At 44.9% G+C, this 23837-nt stretch overlaps 1 protein-coding gene across 2 annotated transcripts in view; it reads left to right on the top strand.

The window, feature by feature from the left end:
* Nucleotides 1–1485: 1485 nt before the first annotated feature.
* Nucleotides 1486–23837, top strand: part of TSPAN32 (tetraspanin 32) — a 36899-nt gene continuing 14547 nt past the window's right edge. Inside the window, exons 1-5 of one of the 2 annotated variants that reach the window (XM_081205718.1) lie at nt 1486–1742; nt 8395–8494; nt 10392–10512; nt 11815–11912; nt 16881–16955. In XM_081205718.1, the coding sequence (XP_081061844.1) occupies nt 8429–8494; nt 10392–10512; nt 11815–11912; nt 16881–16955 (360 nt within the window). In that variant the 5' untranslated portion in view covers nt 1486–1742; nt 8395–8428. Of the gene's footprint in view, nt 1743–5472; nt 5636–8394; nt 8495–10391; nt 10513–11814; nt 11913–16880; nt 16956–23837 lie in introns of those variants that run through there. The other variant, XM_081205717.1, reaches the window with a different exon arrangement.

The raw sequence follows: 23837 nt of genomic DNA, 5'->3' as shown, positions 1-23837 counted from the left end.
GCATGAGGACTATCTTCCGTGGCTCTGGAAATCAGTTCTGTGCATGTGCAGATGCCGGAAATCGCGTCTGCCCATGTCCGTGGTGCTGGAAATCGCTTCTGTGCATGCCCAGATGCCAGAAATCGCTTCTGCGCAGGTGCAATTTTCGGCATCTGGGCATGTGCAGAAGCAATTTCCGGCGCCAAGGACATGCACAGACGCAATTTCTGGCATCACGCTGCGCCTGTCTGGCCCGCAGAGGATCTCCACAGGAGTGATCCGGCCCATGCACGGTAAGCTTTGCCGACCCCTGGTGTAGAAAATTCACTTTACAACAATTAAAGAGTGGGAAATCAACTTCAGCTTGATTGTTTCACCAAAAGCTCTCCAGGAGGCATCATGTTGAAGAATAAAGTAGCCTATTGGATTTCTGCAGGGAACTAAACTGAAGGCTGTAGACAGAAAGACCACTGATGGCTAGTTCAAAATTGTAGGCTTTTAACAGAGGCAGATTTGACCACTGCTGCCTTAGCATATTGGGGAGAGTGGTACCAATTGAATTCCTATAACATGCAGCTTTTATTGTTGTTGTTATTAATTGCATTTGTATCCCACCTTTTTCTCTAAGGACTTCATGTCTCCCGCCTCAATTACCGTATTTTTCGCTCTATAGGATGCACTTTTTCCCCTTCAAAAATGAAGGGGAAATGTGTGTGTGTCCTATGGAGCAAAGACGCCATAGCCCCGCAACCCTCTCCCGGCTGGAGAGGTGACGCGCGGCTATGGCAGGAGCCTCTCCGCTGCGCCTTTCCACTGCTCCCTGACCTGCTCTTTGGGGCTGGTGGTGGGCTTCCCCCCGCCAGCCCCAAAGAGCAGGTCGAAAGGAACCTGAAGCCTGGAGAGCGAGAGGGGTCAGTGCACACCGACCCCTCTCGCTCTCCAGGCTTCCAAGGTAGCCGCCTGAATGCACCTTAAACGGCACCTTGTTTTAGAGCGGGAAAACAAGAGGGGGAAAGTTCTCCCCCTATCTGCGCAGCGCCTCCTGCCACTTCGCTGAAGGGGCGCTGGGCAGAGAGGGGGAGATATTTTTTTTCTTGTTCTCCCCCCTCTAAAACAAAGTGCGTCCTATTGTCTGGTGCGTCCTATGGTGCGAAAAATACGGTAATCCCCACAAAAACCCAGTAAGGTAGGTTAGGCTGAGAGGCAACGACTGGCCCAGTGTCACCCACTGAACCTCATGGCTGTGTGGGTTATTGCTGGAGCTTTCAGATGAATCTTTGGGGCCGGGCAGAAGCAGAGCTACCTTTTTGCCAGGAGTACCTATCCTAGAAATCCCAGCCCCACCCCTTGTGGGGGAATCCACACCCATATGTCAAAAAACACAAGTGAGTGTAATTTATTTTGCTTCTTTGAAGTCAAAATTGAGGTTTGCCGGTGTCTTGGCCTATCTGCGTACCAACTGTTGAAAAGTACACAGTGTTACCGTTTACACAACAAGTTAAGGTATTTTTGCCTTGCCTAGAAACATTTCAATTATACATGTGCTTATTCATTTATTTTCATGCATATTTATTTTTGCATTTATAGCCCTCTTTTCTTCAAATGAGCTCAAGGAGGCCTCCCACCATCATTTTATCGTCACAGTGAAGCAGCTTTGACAGGAATATCCAGACTGGCCCAAGTTCACCAAGTAAGCTTCAGGACTGAGGATATGGAGCTGGGTCTTCCCAGTCCCACTGCAACCCAGGAGTCTGGAATCTCAGGTGGGGAAGAGCACATGGCCCACTTTGGAACCTGCCTTGTACCAGGTCAACCTAATTGGCCCAACTAACTCAGCATAGTCTACACTGACTGGCAGCAGCTCTCCAGGTTTTCAGCCAAGGTCCTCTCCCAGCCTTACCTGGAGATGCCGCCAGGGATTGAACCAGGGACCCTCTGCTTTCAAGGCAGGAGCTCTACTGCTGGGCTGTGGCCCTTGACCTCTAGGCCTCTGTCCAGGTGTCAAGACTATCCCGGGTCACACCCCTCCCTGGCCTTGCTCTGTGCCCTCCTCAAGTGCTTTTGCCTGGCCGGAACATGAAATGTGAGCATGCCTGGATGGAGGTAGGTGTGTGTGACTTACACATGGCTGGAATGTAGCCACCGCTGCTAAGGCAAGAGTTGTTATCTGTTGCCCCACTCACTTTTATCGCTAGCATCTGCCCTCTGGAAGGTCATGAACCAGGGAATGTGGCCCTCAGGCTATCAAAGGTCTCCTATCCCTGGGCTACATCTACCAAGTATCAGACTTCTAGGACTAGGTCATGGGGAGATAACAGTAATCATTTCAGCATGTGTGTGTGTGTGTGTTTTAATTGTACAAGCCTGCCCGTCCATCTGCCTGCTCGTCCATCTACCTTACAAAGTCACTGGGGCAGCTTTACATTTCCTGGCTTTTATGGTGTTTCGCATGACCTTAAATGTTCCTTCACATACTTCAGTTGTCCTCTCTCTGCATGTGCTGAAATTGCATGCACATCCTTTAATGGGCGTGAGAGAAAGAGAATACTTTCTCCCTCTTTGTGCTCTGTTCACATGTACCGTTTTCTAAAGGTGGGCGAGCTTTTCCTCACCATTTCCCTCAGCATCCTATTCATTTAAATTCATTTGAAAATGCCTGGGCCTCTGTTTGGGTTTCTAAGGCACATTTTGAAAACTTTTTTTTTTTTTTTTACAAAAACCTCCCCCACACCCACCCGCCCTGTTACTGAGGGGGTTGTGTTTTTGTGTGTGTGGTAGTGGGGGGTGTTTTGTGGGGGGTTTCTCTTGGTTTGGTTTCTTTTAAGCCAGCTACAGTCAAACTTTGTTTCCATTCACTACCGCCGTCGCGTCATGAATGTTAAGCCTGGCAGACCCAACCGCTCTCCCCGCCTTGCCTCGGCAACCCCTTCCGCTCCTTCCTTTCTTGAAAAGGAGACAGGCCTGGGTTTAAAAGTTTATTTTAGCTTTGATTGTGCATAGCTGCTAATGCATGTTAATCAGCTCTCACAATGCATCCTTGTGAGGCACCAGAGAATGCAGGCTTGGGCTGTGGGGGCTTTTTGTTCCCAGGTAATTGTGATGGTGAAGGGGAGCTTGCTCTAATTAATTTAGTTAGTGTATGTTTTGGTGTGAGGGTAAAGGGGCTCGGTGATTTATAGGGCACCGCTTTTCTTCTCTTTAACAGGCAAACTCCAAAGTGCACATAACCATATTATAGCCAGTAGGTGAAAGACTCTGAATGCACGGAGGCAGCGCCAACACCCCCTGTAATTTTCTGTTCTCTGCGGAGACCGGTTTCTACAGGAAGAGAGGTGCATTTTCAATGCTCGGCTTCTTTGGCCGTCTGCAATCTCACGCGCAAAAGAAGATCTGAATGGCCTTGAGACTATTTTTCTCCTTGCTTGCTTTGAACCCGTTCTCAAAAGAATGCCCCAAAGATTCAAATCCTTGGTGGTGGTGTCACACCAGATCTAAAATACAGAAGGGTGAAAAGGAAAGTTCTTATCAGGGAAAGAGTGGTGGGATTTAGTCTTTGAGCTGCTAGTGAGCCAGAGGGTCAGACTGAATTCAACTGTACCCAAGACTCAAATGAACCACCTATTGCTTCTTAGCTTGATTGTGTACTAAAACTTCATTCTGTAAATAGTTGTTGATGCCCCAGCACAATAGAAGGCATACAGTCTGTGTCAGAGGTTCCCATTTGGTGGTCCGTGGTACTCTTCACATAACAAAATATACCATAGAGAAATCAAAAATTTCAAAAGTAGGGGGTCTATGGCTTGGTTATTGAAAAACAGGGTCTGCTAATTTGCAGCCAAAATATATTAACTCCTCTGTCTTTTCAGGCAATTTCTAATTCAACTGTGAGCCAAAGCATCTTCCAAGAACACTCCAAAGATAGTTTTGGCTGCTTCTAGATGCCCTGCGGATCCAGCAGCCATCTGATTTGCTTGCACAAATTGGAAAACACCTTTCCAAGTTTGAGCTCCTCTAGTGTAAAGGTCCCTCTCATTCCTACCTTTCTGCTGCTGGCTTCACATATCACAAAGGGAGGCAAAGAGGGTAAGGTAACAACAGCACAGCCAGAAGGCAGGGTTACTTGCTGGTAAAGATGTTATCATCCCAAGAAACCTCCCACTTCATTCCCACAAGGCTTTTTCTCAAAGACCTGCTGCTGCTGCTGTAGGTTTCCCATTCTCTCGAAGTCATGTACAAGATTTTACACTAGATCAGTTAATCCAAGCTAACTGATGCAGCAGCTTCCCACCCAACTTGATATTCAGTATGGCTTTAAAGCTATACACTCAGAAGTGTGGTGGAGTAGAAGACAAGAAATAGCCACTTTTCAGCTGGTTACAAAAGAGGCGCTGAAGATGCTGCAGCATTTTGTCAGTGCTCACCTTAAACATGAGACAAGCAATATGGCAGACACGCACACCCCAGTTCTTCTCTTGCTTTGATTCTAAAGCAAGATAGAGGAGAATTTCTCCCACCATCTTACCTGGCTTGTTGACCTGCTTTCCAGGCTGCTATTAGGGCATCAAGTGCTATTATGGCTAAAGGACTGAGCATGTCTCTTTTTCTGCCCTTTTCTTTCTCTTCCCTCCTTTCCCCTTGCTATTACCTGGAGCCCTGAAGAAATGTAATTTCCCCAGTGTATCTGATAGTGGCAGGTGTTCACAGGAAAAATCACATTTCCCAGAGTTCCAACTGTTGGGGACAGAAAGAGGAGGAGAGAGCCTCCTAACATCTCTTCTGCCATCATAGCCACAGCATTTTCCATGGCAGGAGAAAATAAAGCACTTTCCCACTTTGTCACCAGCAGATCAGGAACATTATGAAATGACTGGAGTCTTACAAGGGAGTGAATTTGGAGGCTCATGAGAGTGACAGGTGTGACCAAATTCAGAACATTTCCCAGACCTTGGCTACTTTTGTTTTCAATTGCTAGTCCTAATCCAAAATGAGCCTAGGGGAGCTTCCCCATCTCTATTGAAATGTGTTCAGGAATAACTTGGGTTGCAATCGTAACCCCGAGTACCTGGGAGTATGCTCCACAGAATGGAGTAGGACTTTCTTCTGAGTAGACACAGACCTGCACTGTAAATGGTAAGATTTGGTCATGGTGAGCAATCATATGACTGCTTTGATATGCATCCAATTGCACGTGCTGAGATGGGGGTCTGAGCAAATGTATATGAATGCTGTATCTAGACACACAAATGTGTTCATGTGAATGAGGTTCAGCATACAGAAGAAAGTTTGGAGTGGGGTGCAGTGAGACAGAATTTCAAAAATGGAACAGGAAAGGAGGGAAAGAAGAACATATTGGCACCCTTCTGTCTCAGGAGACAATGGAAGAATGCACCTTCAGGGTAAAGTCAAACAGCTGGAGAGTTACAGTGCCCGCTGTGGCTGTGATGACAGGTGCCATGTGATCCTGACTAAGGATATATTCTCAAATATCTCAAGGGCTGTCACTTGGAAGAGAGAATGCACTTGTTTTCTCCTGTTCTGGAGGGTAGGACCTGAACCAACAGATTCAAGTGACAAGAAAGGAGACTCCAACTTAAACATCAGGAAGAACTTTCTGACAGAAAGAGCTGTCCGACAGTGGAACAGACTTCCAAGAGAGGTGATGGATTCTTCTTCCTTGGACGTTTTTAAGCAATATGCCACCTGTCATGCCTGATTAAGTTGAGATTCCTGCACTGCAGGGGGTTGGACTAGATGACCCTTGGTATCCCTTCCAACTCTATGGTTCTATGATTCTATGAGAATTCCTGAAAAAAATCAGCAGAGGCCCTTTCCAATTCATCACGTGCTGCAAGTGTGGCAGCAAAACTGGAGAGGGGACATGTTTCTTCAGCCAGTTACAGTGCTCCACCCTTTTATATCTCTTTGCCCCCTGTACTTTCTTTGTAATGTCTGTGTAAATGCAACATATGATAGGATGTCATCACACTGTATGCTCCTCCCACCCCGGACCAATACCGGATGTTGTGAGGTGAGGCAGGCAACAAACCATAATGAAGTGACAGTACACATTTAGTTGCCTAGACATGGCAGGAAAGGAGGAGAGAGGCATGGCGTCGTTGCGTGACAAGCTGCATCTGCTGAAAATCCTGCCCTCTTCCGCATCCAGCCACCCTAAAACAGATTTATTCATCTCTGGGTTTTTTAAATCATAATAATACTTGTACATATTTTGGAAGGTGCCGTTGTTTAAATCCCTGAAGCATAATATGATTACAAGCTGCACCTGCTGAATTTCCCCCAGTTGTGAACACCAGTATTGACAATACAGAAGCCCAAATGTTGAAATGTGGCCGTCACCAGCACAAATCATACGAGGACCGCAAACTCGCCATGCATGACATTTCCCTGTTCCATGTAGATAATGCAGCTTAAGGTCCTGTTCGGAGAGCTACCACTGCAGTTGAACAGAGGAAACAAAAATGCTTCTTTTAGTCTCTGAGGTCCTCTAGTGGACAAAGTGAATTGACTCCCACATTTCCTTTATGGTCTAAAACAGGGGTGCCCAAACTTTTTTCAAAGAGGGCCAGATTTGATGAAGTAAACATGTGCTTCAGGATGAGAACAGAAATTGTGTGGCGGCGGCACCTCAGGTTAAGAACAGTTTCAGGTTAAGAACGGACCTCCGGAACGAATTAAGTTCTTAACCAGAGCTACCACTACTACCATGGGGGCCGGATTAAATCGACCGGAGGTCCGGATTAGGCCCCCGAAATGGACTTTGGACATGCCTGGTCTAAAAGTTTAGGTTTTGTTGTTCTTTAGTCGTTTAGTCATGTCCGACTCTTCGTGACCCCATGGACCAGAGCACGCCAGGCACTCCTGACTTCCACTTCCTCCCGCAGTTTGGTCAAACTCATGTTCGTATCTTCAAGAACACTGCCCAACCATCTCGTCCTCTGTCGTCCCCTTCTCCTTGTGCCCCCCATCTTTCCCAACATCAGGGTTTTTTCCAGGAAGTCCCCTCTTCTCATGAGGTGGCCAAAGTATTGGAGCCTCAGCTTCACGATCTGTCCTTCCAGTGAGCACTCAGGGCTGATTTCCTTAAGAATGGATAGGTTTGATCTTCTTGCAGTCCATGGGACTCTCAAGAGTCTCCTCCAGCACCATAATTCAAAAGCATCAATTCTTCAGCGATCAGCCTTCTTTACGGTCCAGCTCTCACTTCCCACTTTAGGTTACGGAGAGGAAATGGAGGGAAGACAAAGGTGATGTTACATATTTAAAGTGAAGGGGTTTGTGTGTAATCTTCTAAGCTTTTGTTGTAACCAAAATCTATTTCGCATATGAGTAATGAGACTCTCCAACAGCACTGTTCCTGTTCACTGTTCCCACCCAGGTCCACCAAGAAAAAGGGCCCCCAGCTTCCAAACTGTGTTGCAGCCGCCAGTGTTTGTGCCATGCATAGTGGGACTCTCTGAAATATCAAAACAACCTCCTCTTGGAAGGTGGTGTAAGATGACACTATAGAGAGAAGGAGGAAAATAAATTTTAAGTCAAGAAAATATATGGTAATCCAAAAACACAAACCACTCTCTTATCTGCCTTTGTGTAGCCCCTGCCTCACCCTTTAAAACCTTGTGCCTCTACTTCTTCCCATGTTCTCTGTGTTACTTCTGACATCATCTTGTTTCTGAGCCTAGCGTGCAGAGTACCCTTCCTGTCCAACTGCCTGTTTCTTTTTTCCTGTGGATGAACTTCCTAGATAAGATTTTGAGTTAGCTCTCAGACTCTGGCAAATGTCCTGCACTGTATCTATCATGACTTCCTTCCTCCAGAATGGTACCATCCTGCCAATTCATATAGTGCTCCCAGACATTGCAGTGCTTGGTATCTGCATAGGCATGGTCCTGTGAGGTTCCATTTTTAAACTAGGCTTGATTCGTGTATTTGTTTATTGTATTTCTATCCCACCTTTTCCTCCAAGGAGCTCAAGGTGGTATATACATGGTTCACCTCTTCTCATTTAATCTGTGAGGTGGGTTAGTCTGAGAGGCAGTCAGTGGCCCAAGATCACCTTGTGATCTTCATGGCCAAGCGGGGATCGGAACCCTGGTCTCCCAGCTCCTAGTCCAGCACTCGAACCACTACACCACAGTGGGTGAAAATGCAGACATACATGGCTCTCTGTATGTATAAATAGCATTGGGGGAAAAGTTCACGGGGAAACTTTTTACATTTTGTGAGTTATTAAAATGAAACTCTTGGAGAAGCACAAAGTCAGTGCAATCATGTGTAACTGTATTAGGGGATAGTTGGTAAGTACTAGCACTACATTTCCCAAGATGCAGTGGGGCAAGCACCTCCTGTAAGTCAAACCTTCTTTCTAAACAGACTCTTTTGCAACTTCTCCAACAGAAAGATTGCCAGTAAGTGGTGAGAAGAGGAAGGCATGGGGCAGAGATACCGGGTCCGAGCTGTGAAGTGTCAGCTGCTGGTGGCCAGCTTCTTTGTGATGGTAAGAGATTGTGCAGGAATAAAACACCAATTTGTTATTAGATGTGGGAATTTAATTTCATAAAGAAAACAATGGAATGTAATTTTTAAAATAGATACTGGGAGAGTGTAGTTAAACTGCAGGACTTAACAATGTGTCTCGAGGGTCTTATCAATCCTTTACAGCACTGCCGGCTCTTATCCGTAGGTTTGTGGTTTCTCCATTTGTCTTTCTAAATGTGGTGAGAAAAGCCCTTGAGAAATGTCACACCAGCAGATGTTGCAGCCTTAACACAGTTGCTAAGAAAGAAAAGCTAATTTAGTATGGTGAATATGCAGTTAAATTATTTATCTTTTTTAATATATATATATATTGTGAAAGGATAGGATATAAACCATTTCAGAAGTAAGCCTCGTTTCAGATATCTTGGGAGATAAAGCTCTGGAAAGGCATTTATTTTGGACAGAGAGTACTTCTTGAAAACCTGGCCTTCTGCCTTCTTCTTTTAGATATTATATTTCATATCATTAGTGGACGTGTTTGAGAATTTGTCACTGGTGCAATAAAAATCACCCTGCAGGGCTGCAGCTTGGACTGGGAGTGAGCACACCTCTCCACAAAGCCTTCTGCTGTGAGTTGTGTTGGGGACTAAGAGTTAAGGAGCTGCAAGGGGTTGAGGTCCTATTTCACCTCAAGGGCTCACCTTCCTTCTGTCGACTGGGGTGGGTCCCATTAGTTGCCTCTGTTGTCCTAGCTTACTTTGGCGTCAGCGTGATGATTCACAGGCCTGCAGCTGCAACTGAAATTGTGCAAGGCAGCCGATCGGAGCTACTTCCCATTCTCTCCTTATTCAACTGGTCAGCGTGCTTCCCTTGTTGCCCTCTACCTTCACTTGCTGTAGTACTGCGATAGCAAGCCAGAAAAGAGCCCCAGCTTTGACTACTGTGAAGTCAGACCCCATCTCTTTACCTGACGCCTCAGGCGACGCAATTGAAGGTTCCATTTCATTTGCTCTGCAATTTTCTTTTTACCTCAAGTCAAGACATTGCTGGCTGTTGAAGTAAATCAATTTTGATCTGGGACGCTGCTGTGTTTTTATATGCTGTTTGATCAATTGTGTTCTGATTGTACGAAGGAAACTATATAATGTGGATGAGGACGATTAAATATTTGTATCCACTCTTCTGCTCACAGGCCACCCAGAGCAGCTTACAATGTAGACAAATTAGCAACAACATCAGGGCAGCAACAACAACAATAACAACAACAACAACACTAATATAATCTAAAAGCAGCAATCACAACACACATAAGTTTCAAACCGAAATCGAGCATTAAAAGCTCATTGAATTAAAAAAAACATCTTTTCAGGTGCTTTTAGATTTCATTATTGGATTCTTTCCCCTTGGAGTTTAGTAATTGGCAGTGGCTAAACTAGGGGCCTCAAGCTTTTGGGGCCTGGGGACACATTTGGAAATCGAATAAACTAGCACAAGCACCACAACTAGCACAAGCACCATTTGACAGAAGAAAAACGAGGTTCTCAGAGCACCATCACCACCACCCACAACCAGACAGAACACCCACACAGACCCAGAAATGAATGAATGAATGAATGACTAAATAAATGTCAACCCATGCCCTGCAAAGCAGGCACTCCTCCCTAAAAAAAATCTCATTTTAATTTTTTTTCTTTTTGAAAGGAGGAACAAGGAACCGTAGCAGGCACCAAAAGTGTGTCTGAGAGCACCACACACCCCAGGGCTAAACTATATACACTAGAGTGGCTTTAGAGCCTATTTTAAAACCTTGTACATAAAGAATAATATAAAATGTGCCAAAAGGTCATAGCTGTTGCCCGATTTGTGTGCTTTCCCTTCTGTTCCGCACCCCCCCTTGACTTCCTCTCTTTTTTCAGGTGCTTGGGGTCTCCCTCACCATACTGACCATTATCACCTACTATGGGAAGCACTTCACCGTCATCAGTGATGTCTCTTTGGAGACGAACCTCTACAAAAGAACTTTGCTTCACCGTGGAGGCAAGTTCTAGGCACTGGATTCAATATTTCTGTTTCTTGTTGTAAGAAACAGTTAAAACTGGCCAGTTTAGCTGCTTAAGTGGGGGTTTGTTTGGGTTCATATTTCCTTGCCCTTCCTCCCCCCCCCCCACGTTATTAAGGTTATTACATAACTTTAATGGAATCGTTGGCATGGAACTCAAGGTAGCACCAAGGCAATGGTTCTGTTAGCACAAGCAGTTCTGTTTGCCTCATGGGAAGACCCCCTTCTCCATACCCTGCAAGTCGTTCTGAGGGTTCCCCTGACCCTCCAGAGCAAATTTGGGGAAGTGAGTAGAGGGGGAGAGCGGGGGAAGCCCCATGGTACTAGTAGGAATTCTTGTGCTAGTTTCCACCAGCAGAATGGCTTTATTTTCCTGATGTGGATGGAATTCTAGATCCTATATTTTTTGCCTCAGCCATTTTTATAGTTGCAAGTTTGTTATTTGTGATATAGGCCATAACATTGAAATGGCTGCATAGGAGAAGGGTTAACCTAAAACAAGCAGTTCAGAATGATTATTAAGAGAAAGAAAAGAATAACTTAAAAGGGGAGTAATGTGGGAAATGCAGTATAAAAAACTGAAATTAAAGAAGCAACCACAAAAGGGGGGGGGGGAGTCAAATGTATAACTGTATTGGATTATTTGTGAGTTCTGTGTTTGGTATTTGTATGCTTATAAACTTTGGAAAAAACAAAAAACCCAACTTTAACAGTCCCGAGGACTCTAAAATGAAAGAAAGCCACGTGTGGTGAGAATTAGACATGGGGTATGAGGTGTCTTGTACACAGAAAATTGGGGATGGTAGCGCCTATAATCTCTGGAGTTTCCACTTTCATATATCATGTCTGAGCATCAGTGTTCCTCTGCTCAAGACCATAGGATGGTGACAACTAAATTTCCATCTCTTCACTGGAAGATTGATAATTGCACTGGCAACCTCTTGGCTTACCTGCCTCACGTAAAGATTATTGTAATCAGCCCTGAGAGTTTGTTTCTTACACACAAAGGCGGGGCAACATTGTTTTCAAGGGAAAAATACCAAATAGTCCCTTCATACAACTGCTAGAATCCAGCTGCTTCAGAAAATACTGCTTCGGAAAACTCCTTGGCTGCAGAACAGCCTTGCTTACAAGACGTTGGTTGAAGGAAAGTCTTGCTGTAATGTAGATTTCAACTTTGGGAAGGTTCCTGCCTACAACTGGATAGTCAGAATTGAGCGGAGAACTTCTTACATTGACGATATTTTGGCCTACTCACTTGTACATCTCCCTTTCCTCAGTTTTTTTTGCTGGGATATGCCTGAGCATCCTTCTGATCGTTGCTGCCCTACTGAGTGTTGTTGCCACGGTGAGAGAACTGGAGAGTGCCATGGCAGCGGTAAGTAGGGGCACAGCATGGGTCTGAACTGGGGACTGGGTCCCCGGATGCTGTTGGAAATAGAGGGGTGGACTAGTCAGGCCTTAGGTCTGTTTCGACAGGCCTCTTCTTGTGCTCTTATGGAGTAAGAGATGCTGCAAGCTGCTTACCCTACAACTCATTGAAAGTGTTGCGTGCACCCCAGACTCTGAACACCAAGAGATTCCAGTGCTTACCCAGGGTTTAGTTTGCTTGGAATGAAAGGTCAGTGGAGACTGTGGTGTCCTTAGGATTTATGGTTTTATTTACACATATATACAACCTGGGTGTAGGATGAAAAGGCACACAATATTAACATCCCAACAGCTCTTCCTTCTCCATTAGTCACGGCTTTGGATGCAAAGACCATAGCATTGACCCAGTCTTTCCCTGGTTGTGGGGTCTATCATTGTTCTCTTAAGTTTGTTTAAAAGAGTAAGAAAGAGAGATACCTCTACGTGATCTGTTCTGGGGTGCCATTCACACCCTGAAAGGTCCGTGCGCATGACGCGTAACGTGATAGAGTGATCTGTGTATGCGCAAAGCACGCAGATTGCTAAGCAGCAAACCCGGAAGTAAACACTTCCAAGTTTGCTGCATTCATAACATGAAAAAACTCAACATGAAGCAAACGCAACTCGAGGTATGATTGTATAAGGATTTAAAATTGTGCACAGGAGACATAGCAAACGATGCAGCCTGTAATTTTTTACATTGTCTTTATCAGCACAAATGTGTTGCACCAGATAGGAGTGTTATCAATGAAACTGGACAATTGGAGATAGGCATACTATCCATTTTCACATACCCTAAGACAATCTGATATCAGGAATGGCCCAGTGCAGCCTCTGACGTACATAACAGAGCAAGATACAGAGGCCATCTCATGCAAAGAGATGCTTCTGGCCTGATACGCTGTGCTGCTGTTTCTCACATCTAGCACCTCCAAAGCATCACACGAGTGGAACTTCCATCTCACAACCCGATAGGCATGTATGTAGCACTTTCAAGCATGTATAGCGCAGCAGGGGGAGGGTACCCAGAGACTGAGATTGGGGTGGAATTAACCTAAGCAGGGCCAGCCTGCCCATGAGGCAGGGTGAGGCAACCGTATCACATGGGAGAAGCCCAAGAAGCGGTGCCCTGCCGCTTCCGGCTTCTGGCAAGATCTCGTGAGATCTTGCCAAACTCTCAAGTGATCTTGCAGAGTGGAACACGCTGACACCACCGCTACATCCCCTTGTGATTCCCGGCAACTGGCATTCAGAGGCATTCCGCCTCTGGCATTAGAGGAAGAACAAAGCCATTGCAGTAGAATTCCTGTCCCCCACCCCTGCATACTGTACCTGCCCGTTCCTGTCCACTTCCTCTGTAAAGGAAAAACATTATATATAGAAATCTGCCCTCAGATGATGGCAAGCAACCAGTAGTAAAGCAGGCCTAATATAATTAGATTTTCAGAAAGTGTTGGTGCCTGCTGTCTGAGTGGAGAAAGCATTTGTCTTTTGCTTTTCTCAGAGCGTGAAGTCAGGGAAAGCCCTGAATGTTATTGATTCCATTGGTTTTTTTTCGCTGCAGTGGAATATCCAAATGCACCTGAAATGTTAGTTAATTGGAGCATGTTCACTTCTTTCATTCAGCATTAGGACTGCGTTAGTAAATATAATTCTGGCTTGCAGAGATAGGAATGACTAAGACTGTTGATGTCTTGGCCTCAGGTTACTTGAGCCGGGGGGGGGGGGGTGGAAATAGAAACCTTATTGCATTGCTTCCAGATTGCCTGTTTGCTGAGCATTCATTCTACTTTGTTTGAAGGAAGGTTATACCATGTCACATCAATCAATTGCTACTGCACCCTCCCCAGTGCATTCCCCAATCACTTTCCTTACTGCCAAAGATTTGAGGTTGCTTTTTTTAAAGCATGCTTGCTGCACAAGGGCACTAAAGCCACCTTGTGTAGCCTAAATGTCCTGGCATGTGTCTGAAGAATATGCTAGTGTCAGGGCTGCCTCAGGTCCCAGCTCACAAAGGACCAACGCCAGGTTCACTTTATATACAAAGTTGTTTATTGCAGTTCATTTTCCGCTCCACAGCCGAGGCGCGCAGCCCCACGTCTGTTATGCTTAGACCGTTGAAGTCCCCACTGAGTCAGTCCCTCCCCTGCACCAGTTTAAGAAGCTTGCGCTGCTCCACCTCTTCCTTTCTCTCCTTTTCCGCAGGGTCTTCCTGCCCGCTGGGGTTTCGCCCCTCCTGGATTCCCCTGACGCTGAATCCCCAGACTGCTCTCCCTCCCTCCTGCGGGCTTTGGGACCTGGCTCCTCCTCCGGGCTCTCTGTTCTTCCGCGCGCCTGCACATTTGAACTTGGCGCGCGCGCCCAACTTCTAACCTTTCTCTTGACAGTTACACTACTCCCTTCACTACTCCCCCCCCCCTTCCGGGAGGATGGCTTGCTCTGACCTCCCCTCCTTTTCTGCTGCCGGAGCTGCTTCCCCTGACACACTGGAACCTTCCCCCCCTTCGCTGCGCTCTGGTGGGGAAGCTGGTCCTGACTCCCAGCTGCCACTTTGGGACCCCCTGCTGGCCCCTTGCCCTTGATGCGTCCCCCCTGGGACTCCCCTTGTCTTGACCACAGGCGCCCCCTCCTGGGAATCCTCTGATTCGCTGGAAAGACTCATGGAATCCCTTGAGTCATTGTCATCCTCCTCCTCACTGTCCTCGGACTCTTGCCCATCGTTGTCCATCTCCTGCCTGCTCTGTGCCTCTCTCCCTGAACCCCTGACAGCTAGCATCCTCTTTGCAGCCACAGGAGAGCTCAGTTAATACCACCCAGATGTTGCCCAGATGTTGTCACTGTAATATATGGGCAGAGTGAGGGGATCAGTGTCATAGAGGGCCCTTCTATTTCCACAGTCATAGTGAGTTGGATGCATCTAACCAGGTAGCTGATTTTTTTTCAAGGTATGCTTCACACTCACTAACCCACCTTGGTTATCACTAGTATAAATACACCACAGACTCTTAATAGCTAGAACATTCTCCTCAAACACCAACATGATGTCACCTTTCTCTGTTCCCAAATCAAAACCTACTTCAGGCATAGGCAAACTCTGCCCTCCAGATGTTTTGGGACTACAACTCCAATGATCCCTAGCTAACAGGACCAGTGGTCAGGGATGGTGGGAATTGTAGTCCCAAAACATCTGGAGAGCTGAGTTTGCCTATGCCTGACCTAAGTCTTCCAGTAAAACGTTCACTTAAACTGGGAATGGGGAACATGTGTCCCTCCAGATGCCATTGGACTACAACTCCCATCATCCTTGACTGTTTTCCTTGCTGTCTGGGACTTATGGGAGTTGGAGCCCAGCAACATCTAGAGAGCCATGGGTTCCCCATTCATTAACTTAAACCCTTAGTCCTCCTCTTCAACAGGCTGCTGTCTCTGTGTGTGCCTGCATATTCATCACCTGTTTTATATTCCTCTCTCCTTCCCTTCTTTCTGTTTATGTTACTCTGCACAGCACGATTTTCACTGATGGTGCTGTATAAACAGATGATCCCAAATAATATATGTGGAAAAAGGGAAATCAGGCCCATATTGCTAGACATGATATTCGCTGTTGTACCACTAGAGGGCACATAGTTCCTTTCAATTAAAACACACTCCTCAGTCTAACTACATTTTCCTGCACTGAATGGTGTTCACCGTTTCGACTTGTAGAGTCAATTAGTTTAAATATGTTGCATTTTGCCGATCTGGTAAACAATGTTCTCTTGAGTCCTGTGCAGTGAAGCCTTCCGGACGCAGCACATGCATGAGGGAAGAGGCAGGGTGCTGGATGGGATTATATGTGAGGGGGAAAGAGGACAGGGGCTGAACAGGGTTGTGCTTGGCAATGATGAGAGAGAGAGAGAGAGAGAGAGAGAGAGAGAGAGAGAGAGAGAGAAGGTGGAGGGACAGAAAGAAGTGGCATGAGAAAGGTGGGAAAGAGGAGGTAGGGGTGTGATGGGGTAGCATAGAAAGTCAGGGAACAAAAACAGGAAAAGGTGGAATGGGTGATACCCTTTGTGGAGCAGATTGCCAAGGTGGTGCCTTCCCATTTGCCCCAGGCAGCATGACTAATAGTCAGGGAAGATGGGGGATGTAGCCCAAAACATCTGGAGCACACCACATTGGCATCTCCTGTTGTAGAGCATGCAGCAGGCATGGGGAAGGCCACCTTCCCCATGGGGAAGGGCAAGGTAGATGAGCAAGATCGCTGCTTCATATGTGTGTTGGGATTTACTAGCTGGCAGGCCTCATATATTTTGATCTTGCTTCATTTGTGCAGCTGTCAGTAGGCATCGCAGCTGCTCTTTATAGCAGTGGTTTGTATTCTGTCGAGCCAGCAGAGATGCTATGAGCACCAAACCTCCGGCTTCATAGATCCTACTGCCTCAGTAGGGATAGCTGTGTGAAACTGCAGTAGTGGAAACCTCAGTCGCAGCACTATAGCTCAGTTGGTTAGGTAAAGGTAAAAGGACCCCTGACCATTAGGTCCAGTCGTGACCGACTCTGGGGTTGCGGCGCTCACCTTTCTTTACTGGCCGAGGGAGCCAGCATACAGCTTCTGGGTCATGTGGCCAACATGACTAAGCCGCTTCTGGTGAACCAGAGCAGCACATGGAAACGCCGTTTACCTTCCCGCCAGAGCGGTACCTATTTATCTACTTGCACTTTGACGTGCTTTTGAACTGCTAGATTGGCAGGAACTGCCAACTGCTAGGTGCTTTCAAACTGCTTTCGAATTGCTAGGTTCTCAGTTGGTTAGAGCTATGTTAATAACACCAAGGTCCCAGGTTCATTCTCCACAACTACATATTCGTGCCTTGCAGGGGTTTGGCCTAGATGATCCTCAGAGTCCCTCTTCCAACTGTATGGTCTATTCTAATTGCCTTCTGTTTCTCTTTAGGTTTTTTTCTGTTTTGGAGTGGTTTTCTGTGCGTCGGTAAAGGCCACGTATTGGTCAATTACTAACGGTATTGTGGTAAGTACAGCTTCGTGATGAAACAGCAGGGAAAGTGCTACATGGTTGAAACACAGCAATATTGGTTGTCTCAAAATGGTGGTGAAAGATGATGGGGGTTGTAATCCTGCAGCACCTGGAGAGCCAACCCAGGATTAGGAGGTGCCTGGAGGAGAGAAGGTATGTCAGCTACAATACCACTTGGGCAGCCTAAAATAGAGGCCCATATCCAGCGGTCCTCATTGTCCACCAACCCCTGAGTATCAGAATCAGTGACCAATTGAAAGGGTGGAGGGGAACTAAAAAATGTTTATCTTCCATTGGTGAATTTTAGCCTGTACATCTCAAGATCAGAGCTATGTTTTTCTTTTCTCAAAGATGCTTGATGCGTGGAAAGCACTGAATCCAAAAAGGTTAAATATGCTTGCTTCAGCTGCTTCAAATCACATATCTATCCATGCTTCTGCTGTAGTGAAATCGCATCCTTAGAGAGAAGTGCTGGGAGCGCTCTGTTGTGTGTTGACAGTCTGATCCCATAGCCAGATAAATGGCAAGTTCTTTCCTTTCAGCAGAGTGAAATCCTAAAGTATATTTGCTTGATAGTGAATCTCACTGAAAACTTCTGGGACTCACTTCCAAGCAAACATGTAGAATGCGAGTGTTACCGGATGTGCCTGAATCTGACAATTCAAATGCATCTTTTGAAAGAGTATCAACACGCCACCTTATGCTAATAAATAGTTCAGAAAGAAATGGTTCACAAATCAGTGGTTCACAATCACCTTTCTGGTTCAGTTCTAAAATAGGATTGGTGGCAATATTAAAATAGATCTCCATCTCTAGATCCATGTTCCTTGCTACAATTGGCAGCCGAAAGCATGACAGATCTAGTATTACTCATGCATTTTATGTGTTGCTAAGTAGCAAGCTGCACTTTAGAGATAAGGCTGTGGCCAGCTGTGTGGTTGACAAGAGTTATCGGGATAAATACAAGGTGTAAAGAAGCTATGTCCATGTGTTCATAGCAAAAGACAGGATCCCACAAAGCTCTGCTTGTATGCTGTCATTGCCTGTAAACGCTTACAAATAAATGAAAACTGGCCTAGAATTATAATGCTGTTGCAGGAATATATAAACACAGGCTCTGCATGCAGGAAAAATATGTTGACACAATGCCAAGCCACTGGGAGAGACCTTCCACAGCTTCAGAAGCATGGCTCTATTAAGATGCTGATGGCATGTACCCATCTCCACTTCTGCATGGTAAAAAGAAGTTGGCTGAGGGGTATTAAAAACAAACAAACATTGAAACTGGATTTTTTAAAAGGCAATTGTTCGATACTAGATGGTATGTGCCTCATTTTTGGAATGTGGGCTGGGGAACTGGAAGTTGCATTCGGTCAATCAACAGTACATGAGACAAAAATCTGGGCAAATGCGGGGACCCCAAACATATGAAAAGCATCTTCCACTAAAAGAGAGAGTCGCTCAAAATGCTTGGATTCTTCACTCAGAACTAGGGCAAGAGGACTTGTAGGGGAAAGCAGCCAGTGGAAGGAGCACTCTCCTAGAAATAGGCTAATCAGGTTAACAAATCATCTAAATCAGTGTTTTTCAACCTTTTTTGGGCAAAGGCACACTTGTTTCATGAAAAAAATCACGAGGCACACCACCACTGTGTGCGGAGAGGGAGATGCCAGAGCCCCGCTGCTCTCTATGGGGAATCGGATGAGAGCAGACCGCCTGTCCGCTCTCATCCGATCCCATCTAATCTGATCCCCACCCAGGACAGATGGGAAATAGGGTGGACACAGTCCGGTGCCCGCCTAGTGGGCAAAAATTTGACTTTTTTTTTAAAAAAATCTTTCGAATTTTTCAATTTTTCCCACGGCACACCAGGCAACATATCGCGGCACACTAGTGTGCCGCGGAACAGTGGTTGAAAAACACTGATCTAAATATCAGGAATCCCCTGCATCTTCCATCAGACAACAATGAGGCCCTCCTCCCTTTCAAATGCTTGAGCAAAAGTATGATCCTTTGACTGCCCCAAAATAGGTGTGGCCACTTCTTACTGCACTGGGATCTCTGATGGACTGTCTGACATTGTGCTGTGATTAATCCCTGGTGAGTCTACAGAAGCTTCTGAAATACTGTAATGAATGAGATATTGCCTTCAGAGCTGTTGTGCTCGATTCTAGTGGCAGTCCAGATGGAAAGCACATGGGATTGCTGAATGTTAAAACAACAAGCAAACAGATGATCTGGCATCCCAGCTAATAACCCATCTCTCGCTGACAGCTGCTAATATGGAGAGCTTTTTGTAAGCCATTGCTTGAGTATCTAATAGCGGCTGTTTTGGTCTATACAAGCAGTGTTCTGCCACAAGGGAATTAATTATCAGAAAGCACTCTAACTTAATAGATTATGAAGCGCTCCATTTATCTAGGGATAAGAAAGTTACGCCTTAAATCCAACTGCATTCAATAATGCTGTTCCTCAGTCGGTGATAGCTAAGGTCAGTGGATTCACCTTATATATTCCACTCCTATATTTACCTGCCCATACAGGTACAGGTGGGTCGAATGGAATAATTACATTTGCAGGAAATCAGTTCAGCGTTGCTGGTGGTTTATGCTTGGCTTTATCTTTAGTTTTTTTGGTAACTTTTGTGTTTCTTTGTCTTTTAAGCCAGTGGTTCTCAAACTTGGGGGTAGATTATAGTTTGCAGAGTGAGAGCAATGTTTTCCAGGAGGCAGCAGACAGAGCTAGATACACTTTCCTCCCAACTAAGGTTGAGCATTGCAGTCATTAAAACTGTTATGTTTACTACTGATGCTTCAGAGAAGGATGGGATACAGTGGTGCCTCGCAAGACGAAAAGAATCCGTTCTGTGATTCTCTTCGTCTAGCGGTTTCTTCGTCTTGCGAAGCAAGCCCATTGACGGATTAGCGCTATTAGCAGCTTTTAGCGGCATTTAGCGGCTTATCAGCTTATCGGATCTGCTGATAAGCGGCTTAGCGGCTTAGAAAAAAGGGGGAAAGGAAAAAAAACGCAGGAACTCGCAAGACATTTTCGTCTAGTGAAGCAAGCCCATAGGAAATTCGTTTTGCGAAGCACCTCCAAAATGGAAAACTCTTTCGTCTAGCGAGTTTTCCGTCTTGCGAGGCATTCGTCTTGCGGGGCACCACTGTATGTGGGAACTTTTGTTCACAGCACCTCCTCCCTCTTCTGCATACTTCCCTGAGAGGCTGGTTTTAGGAGGGTCTCAGATACCCTCTTCTGATGCCCATGTCAAACTACTGCCCCTGCCCCTAAATTGCATACATAAACAGACTGCATGTACACAGTTTCAGCTCACTCACCTGCTGAAGGGATGGTTTTTGGGGTCAGGAAGGTCAGATAGTAGGGCAGGTCTAGCAGCAGCAGTCAGCCACTGGGAGTGAGGCTCACTGGCCTGACTTGGCCATGCCTCCATTCACCACTCTCCCTGCCAGGCCCCCAGATGTATTGTAATGGTGGACCAACAGTGACAACAGAAGGCAAATCCACTTCCCATCTGCAGTGGCTGCTTGCCATTTCAAGTTGCCCAAAATGTAATGCCCCAATTGATAGATCTATGAAATTTATTTGTTCCCTAGCTCTGTACACTGGGTGGGGGGGTTTCTCCACAGGCCATAACACACACTGGCCCTGGAATGTGGTCTTCTCTCTCTTCTCTCTGTCTTTCTGTCTGTCTATCTGACACTCTGGCACTCCATCTCTGTAGACTGCTTGAAATTAGGGATGCATTAAATTAGGCCAAGGGGATGCAGAGGACATGCAGAAGACACACCACAGCTTCCCACATGCTGCAGGTTGGCATGGGCAAGTAGATCTATTTTGGTTTCAGTCTCTCATTCTTCCAGTCTTAAATTTAGTTCTTCGCATTTCCACATCCATTTGCATTTTGAAAATAATAAAAACTCGTGAAAATTCACTAGCATTTTAATGTGAATTTCCCTTAATTCCCCAATATAACGCATTTTTTAATGTTATTTCCACTAACATATGCATTTTATTGCACATTTTTAATATACACTTTACCCTAGTATATGCAATTTTGTGCACTTCATTTGGCTGAAGAGCTGCATTGCAAATTCAGGGAAGTACAGATTTCAAAGAATGGCTAACCACTAAGTTTTACCACATTCCCTGTTTTTCCCCCTAAATTCTTTCTGCCTTTCAAATATGTTTGGCACTTCATTTATTGTGCCTTCCAATCCAAACTACTTCAAATGGCATTGGAAAGCATCCTCCTAACTCTTTACAATTGCATTAGAAAGGAGGTATCCCTGAATGTGTCTCTTAAGATTATTTAATGCTTTTCAGACACATTCCTGAGAGGGAAGACAATAGATCCCTTTCTCTTCCTGACGTTCCACTCTGATAACTGCTGAGCAGCCTGAACTGGGAACATCTTGCTAGCTTTTACAGCCTTTACCCCCATGGGATCAGAAAGACCCATTTTGGTTTGAAATGATAGCCAAATATCTCAAGCCAGTATTGAAGAGAACTAAAAGGGTAGGTGGAATTGACTGCCTATTAATGGAAAATAAAACTCTACCAAGGCTTTCATAAATTTTAAAGAAAGCAATAGGGCCAGCCTGTTACTGTGGAAAAAGAAAGGCAGCTCTTTTAAGAGGAGCACAGAGCCTTTTTTCCAGGAGAAGCATAAACTACCACATCATATCTCTCTTAAATTCAAAAGAATTTGGACAAGGTCCTTAAAGCTTTTTTGCACAGCCTAATCCTTCACCTCATTTTAGGGAACTCAAAGATCTCCAAGTATACACTATCCATAGAATCACCTCATCAACATGCTTATCAAAGAACTCAAAACTTGGTAAGCAGGACTTTGCAGAAGCCATTCTGATTCTTCCAGACAACACTTAGGATTGTCCAGGTCTGCATCCTTCCTAGATGGTTCATTATCTAGAAATGTTGTCTCTCTGCAGTGGTGGCTGGTGCCCATTGGGACTGGTGGAGAGGAAGGCAGAGAGGCCAATGGTTGGTGGAGCCAGAGCCAATGACAAGGCAGAGCCAACTAATTCTGATTTTATCTCCATCCTTCTCCCTACTAATGGTGGCAATGAAACTAAGTCAGGAGGAAGCTGGCAGCGGGGGGTGCGCACGTGCACACTGGTTGATTTCAGACCAAGTTTGATGGGGCAGCTTTAATAGACCATCCTCCACTGTCTCTTTGTAACAAGCCAAGCATGCATGAACTCAGTTAATGTGTGGGTAGTTGGTTGCCTATTATTGTAACACTTTCTCCATTGTCTGCCCCCCTAACCTCTATTTCTGTTTCAAGATCACCCTTGCCATTTTGGCCAGGTGAGTAATATGTCTAAAGTACTAAATTAGTTTTTAGCTCTGGTTATTCCACACAAAAGGTTTTGCAGAGGAGTTTACTCCTCTCAGGATTTCTATTTGATAGGTCTCTATTCGATTGGACTTTTTTTTTTACATACAGAGCTATTCAACCCCCCCAATATGCCATTTCCTGTCGTTTCTATAAGTATCTTGGGAAAGTTATATCCCAGCAATTTTCTTCATTAGACTAGTTTATAGCTTTCTTAATTTGTGATGCACATTTTATCTGCATCACCTCTCATAGTAATGTTAAATATCATCCTCTTATATTAAGAACGATGTTGTGGTCAGAGGATCCACTCAGTCTGGGTCTTTTCCTCTGAATAAGGTCAATACAATGGCTTTTGTTATGATATTATTACCATGGAGCAGCAAAACGCTTCTGCTGCCTCTCTTTATGCCTTTCCCAACAATCGCTTATTGGTGATTAAGAAAACCTTGTGTCTTTTTTTAATGGTTTGCCTTCTCCTAAAGCCAGATGTCATAAACAACATTTTGTCCACTATATGCAATTTATAAACAGGCAATTTTTTACGACAGTTGAACCTTTATAAAGCAATCAGCTGGTAATACCAGCTTTGGCTTGGCTGAATGTTATATTTAATAAATATGTGGAGAAGCGTACGGAGGACAAAATTGGTTTTAGTCCTATTTATTTATATATATACATATATACATACATATATATATATATATATATATATATATATATATATATATATATATATATATAAAATACACTGATTTTTCTTCATTGAATTAGACCAGCTATTAATGTAGAAATAACCATATAAATCAATACAAAAATACAAGACAGACCACAAACCAAGCAACACCACATCGCTATAGCTCTGGTGAATACAATTCATTATTCCAATTCTCATTATGGTCTGTCACATATGACAATAGTCGGTGGTGACCTTACTTAACAATTGGGGTTTAACAGGGTAAAAGAGGATGAGTTCAGTGCACTTCCACTGAACACTTTTATTTTCTCTCTTGGCCTTCCTTCCATGGCTTCTCTTCTGTATATCATCCCAGCAGCCTAATTAGATTGTGAGCTCTGTAGACAAGGGAATTAGTGCGCGCGCATATATCATATGGTCTGTAATATGTCATGAACCCATACACTGTCACTTTTGAAAATAAAAACAAGAGGGGAAAGGGAACAGTCACACGTAAACTGTAACATGAATGTCCTTGCACAACAGATTATTTTATTAGGACTTAGAATAGAAAGTTGGCAATTTATTACAATGCCGTCATAATTTTCACGTAATTTATGTTATGTTTAAAATACTTAAATCATATGCAAGAAGTGGGAAAGCAGTGGTCCAGTGCACTAAGAAAAATCCTCCACAAGCAGGAAGCTGAACTTTCTGCTTTAGGAATTGTTTTGAAAGAAGGAGAAATGTGAGTAGTGCACATTTAATAATAAACGACATAGCCCAAATGGTGTGGTGTAGTGGTTAGCATGTCAGACTAGGA

The sequence above is a fragment of the Podarcis bocagei genome (assembly GCF_964188305.1).
Source record: "Podarcis bocagei genome assembly, chromosome: 1".
NCBI lineage: Eukaryota > Metazoa > Chordata > Lepidosauria > Squamata > Lacertidae > Podarcis > Podarcis bocagei.
Note: the sequence above shows the minus strand (reverse complement) of the source record. Positions and strands in the feature narration are given on the sequence as shown.